The sequence below is a fragment of the Pteropus vampyrus genome, unplaced genomic scaffold (assembly GCF_000151845.1).
Source record: "Pteropus vampyrus isolate Shadow unplaced genomic scaffold, Pvam_2.0 Scaffold220, whole genome shotgun sequence".
Lineage (NCBI taxonomy): Eukaryota > Metazoa > Chordata > Mammalia > Chiroptera > Pteropodidae > Pteropus > Pteropus vampyrus.
The window spans coordinates 2,911,123-2,914,642 of NW_011889001.1; the positions used below are offsets into that span (position 1 = coordinate 2,911,123).

Here is a 3,520-nt window from a genome sequence, read left to right on the forward strand (position 1 = left end):
GTACAGATGCGGATGAGCACAATGGGCATTCGCGTTTCCATCCAGAGGTGACACAAAGTCACGGGGAATACAGCCACCCACTCTGTCATAGGCTCTGGTCTCCACCTTCAGGCAGCCTGACTCATCCTTCACTCTCCAGTGCCCGCACAGTGCCTTGTGCTATAGGCTGCGGAAAGAGGAATTCACCCATGAAGAGCAGTCTTCTGGGAGCTAATTGCCCATTTAAAGAACGTCAAGTCAGAGGAACAGAGTTCTCTGGAGAAACCAGCAAGTGAGAAAGAAATCACTGACATTTGCCTAGTGATGTAGAACACTGCCTTTTGCTTAGTCAGAGAGGAAAGAGTATGCCTGGGCTTAGTGAATTTATAAATAAACTGAAGAGCAAACTGGTAAAAAAGAATGGCTGTGCGTGTTAATATTCATGGGGTAATAACAGTTACTTTTTACTGAAAACCTGGATCCCTCAAGGCCACAACCGTGGAGAGACGGCTAAACCAGGCAATTTAGTGGAAGCTGGAGGCAACCTGGCTCCACTACGAGCACTCAGGTTCTAAAATTAGGCTCTAGCCAGAATCAGAAACCAAAAAAAAAAGGAGGGGGGAGGGAGCGTTAAGAAAATTTGACGGACCCTGTTTCCAAGTGTAACCCCAAGCATTGCTTCATGAACACGCCCTGATTTACAGAGGCCCCAGATGGCAAATATGGCAGTGTGACAACTGTCCATGTGGCTTGGGTAGGCAGCATGAAGATTTAAAGCCTATTTATACCTACTTGCCTTCAAGACAATATGATATGCCTGGAAGTATCATATCCAATCTTGTTGCACTGTTTTCAAATTCATAGTTAACCAAGTTAAGCTCTAAACTGGTTTAATTCAAAAAGTAGATTTATTGTTGGGGGAACACTGTCCTATGTAACTCAGTGCCCCTGTGATGACACCATAGCACAGCAGAGAACAATAACTAATGTCCATGTATTTTGTAAAATCCCAGAGACAGCAAACAAAAAAAGTTCATATATGTTCTACCTACTATTTAATAAGGCAGGAAAGTATATTTTTTTATTAGTCATGAAAGGTAGCTAAACCAAAAAAGGTTGGTGCTCAAAGAGTAAGATCTAATGCCAGAGGTTTCTTTATGTGCAGCAGACACAAGAGCACTGACATTTCGTCTGGGAAGCTCACCCCTGGTCACTTGCACGGCCATCTCAATCCACGTCCTCAGGGCAGTGAACCACCTGGGTGGGGCCCACAGCTCCTTCAGCCTCGTGGCCTGTGGGACAACAGATTTTCTGTAGGACTTCTGAAACACGGTCCTCTGTCCCACACACCATCCACAAAGAAACAGAGGAAGGGGAACAAACTACATCACAGATGATGCCGTTAGCAGGCAGGGTGGAAGCAAAGAGAGGTCCTAATGTGTGTGTTTGGGAGTGGGAATTCAAGAATTAAGGAGAATGTACAACATTGGTTGAGCAATTAATGCATTTGGGGACCAGGCCGAGAACTTTGCACCCTTGTCTCCTTGCATCTTCACAACAGCCCTATGAGGAAGAGGATCATTACGGAGGTATTATTATGGGGCTGTCGTGGGTCTATCATCTCCATTTCACCCATTCCCCAAAAAGGTAAGCAACTTTCCAGAGGCTATTCAGCTGGTAAACAGTGGAACCAGGATTCAAACTCAGGATTATCTGTTTCCAGTGCCCTTGACCCCTGCCCTTAGCAGAAAAGGCTCTGGGTAAGTTGAAAGCACACTCTGCTCCTGACCACTGAGAAGGTATGACGCATCAAAGTGGCAGAACATCAGCACCCCAACGAAGCTGCTTCAGTCATGCCCGCTGGAGGCTGTGTACTTATTCCCAGGATGTGGTCTGGGATCAGACCCTTCTGGAATTGTCCCCTGTGCTTATTATTACCTGAGGCCCAAAAGTCAGCCTCGTGATCTCCCAGCACTAATAGCCCCGATGAGTACTCCCCAGCCAGTTTGCTCTCCTCCTTCCCCAGACTTGGCCCTGAGTTATAACTACTTATTTCCAGTCACCCCCAAAAGGGCAAAGATGTCCCATGACCCTGGGCAAATAAAGAAATGCATCATGGGCCCTCTCTGAGGCAGGTCCCCAGAGGAAAGCTGGCCCTAGCAGTGCTACGGTCACCAGAGTGTTTCTTCCGGTAGGGGGATGGCTTTGAAGAACCACAGTACACACTTGGATGTGTAAACTTGGTACTTCCCCATGATTTCTCAACTCCCTAAACTCCATTACACTCTCAGCTTGTCCCTCAGCTGGCAGTTGAGAGTGGCAAGGATTAAATAAGGGCCAGCACGGGTCCACTCCCATCCTACCTTACCTTGCCCTCAAACCACCTATTTTTACTTGGCTAGATTCAGGTTTTGAGGAGACCATAAACAAATCAAACATTTAGGTAAATACGTTGGTTAAAACCCAAGCGTGTAGGGACACGGAGGTTATTACCAATTCAGATCTTCATGCAGCCTTTTCCCTGGCGCATCCTTTGCCGTTCCCAGGGTATTCAAGCCCTAGCCCCTTCCAGCTCACTTCAGGTTCAGACCAGAAGCATGCACCTGAGCAGCAGGAGCAGCACAGCCCAGGCCTGGTTCTTGCGTAATGGGGTAAGTCACATGCACTCTGGACTCCTTGGGTTTCTCACCCAGATTCGGAGGTGATGACCAGCATGCTTTCCCCAAAATGGGGGGACTGAGGGATATGAGGGTCACAGCAGGCTTCAGACAGAGGGCCCCTCTGCTTCTCAGCAACCCCACCAGGGTTTAGCATAGGGTGTGCACACACAGAGGAAGTGAGGGGGTAGCATTTGGCCTCTGATGGGCTTTGATGTAGGCTTCCAGAAAGTTATATTTTCCCAGTGGTTTCCACAGGAAAATGTAGAGTAGCTTTGCAACAAAAGTATGGCTCTAAAGTAATACAGGAAAAACAATGTAATGAGGTATTAAAATGCAATACTGTTACTCTGAAAATGCAAAACAGATCAGGACTGCTACTGACCTCGCATACTGGTTTCTGATTTCTGAACAGGACCTTATTAGATTGAAGGCTTGGTTACCACATAGCTATTATCAGTCCCCGCCGCATACTCAATGCAGATTTAATAAAGACCAAACCTGCCTCAATGACTTACCCAGAGGGGCTTCTTGAACTTGATCTGGAAACTTAAAACTGGGGAAAAGCAAAGCCAGTTCTCGGCTGGCGTCTTCTCCATCTCGGCTTCCATGGACCGCATTAAAGGGCATCTCTGTGCCGTACTGAGCGCGGAGACTGGAAACATTGGCAAAATGTACAAGACACAATTGTTTCATTTGAAAAGAAATGTTTTTCTCTCTGGCAACAGGGTCACCAGCTACCAATCAGCACCCTGTGTTTCTGTAAAATGGCTTTCTCTCTGTTGAAAATGCCAAGAACAACAGCCAGGAGGGTAGTAGCTGACACCTACCCCGTCGTGGCGGCGTTCTGGGCATGTTGCCGGGTGCTTCACATACATGCTCTT

At 47.2% G+C, this 3,520-nt stretch overlaps 1 protein-coding gene across 1 annotated transcript in view; it reads right to left on the reverse strand.

The window, feature by feature from the left end:
• Positions 1-1,084: 1,084 nt before the first annotated feature.
• NME9 (NME/NM23 family member 9) overlaps positions 1,085-3,520 on the reverse strand; it is a 22,234-nt gene continuing 19,798 nt past the window's right edge. Inside the window, exons 11-12 of the mRNA XM_023538397.1 lie at positions 3,155-3,291; positions 1,085-1,271 (exon numbers count right to left, since the gene is read on the reverse strand). Of these exons, the coding sequence (XP_023394165.1) occupies positions 1,207-1,271; positions 3,155-3,291 (202 nt within the window). The 3' untranslated portion in view covers positions 1,085-1,206. The remainder of the gene's footprint in view (positions 1,272-3,154; positions 3,292-3,520) is intronic.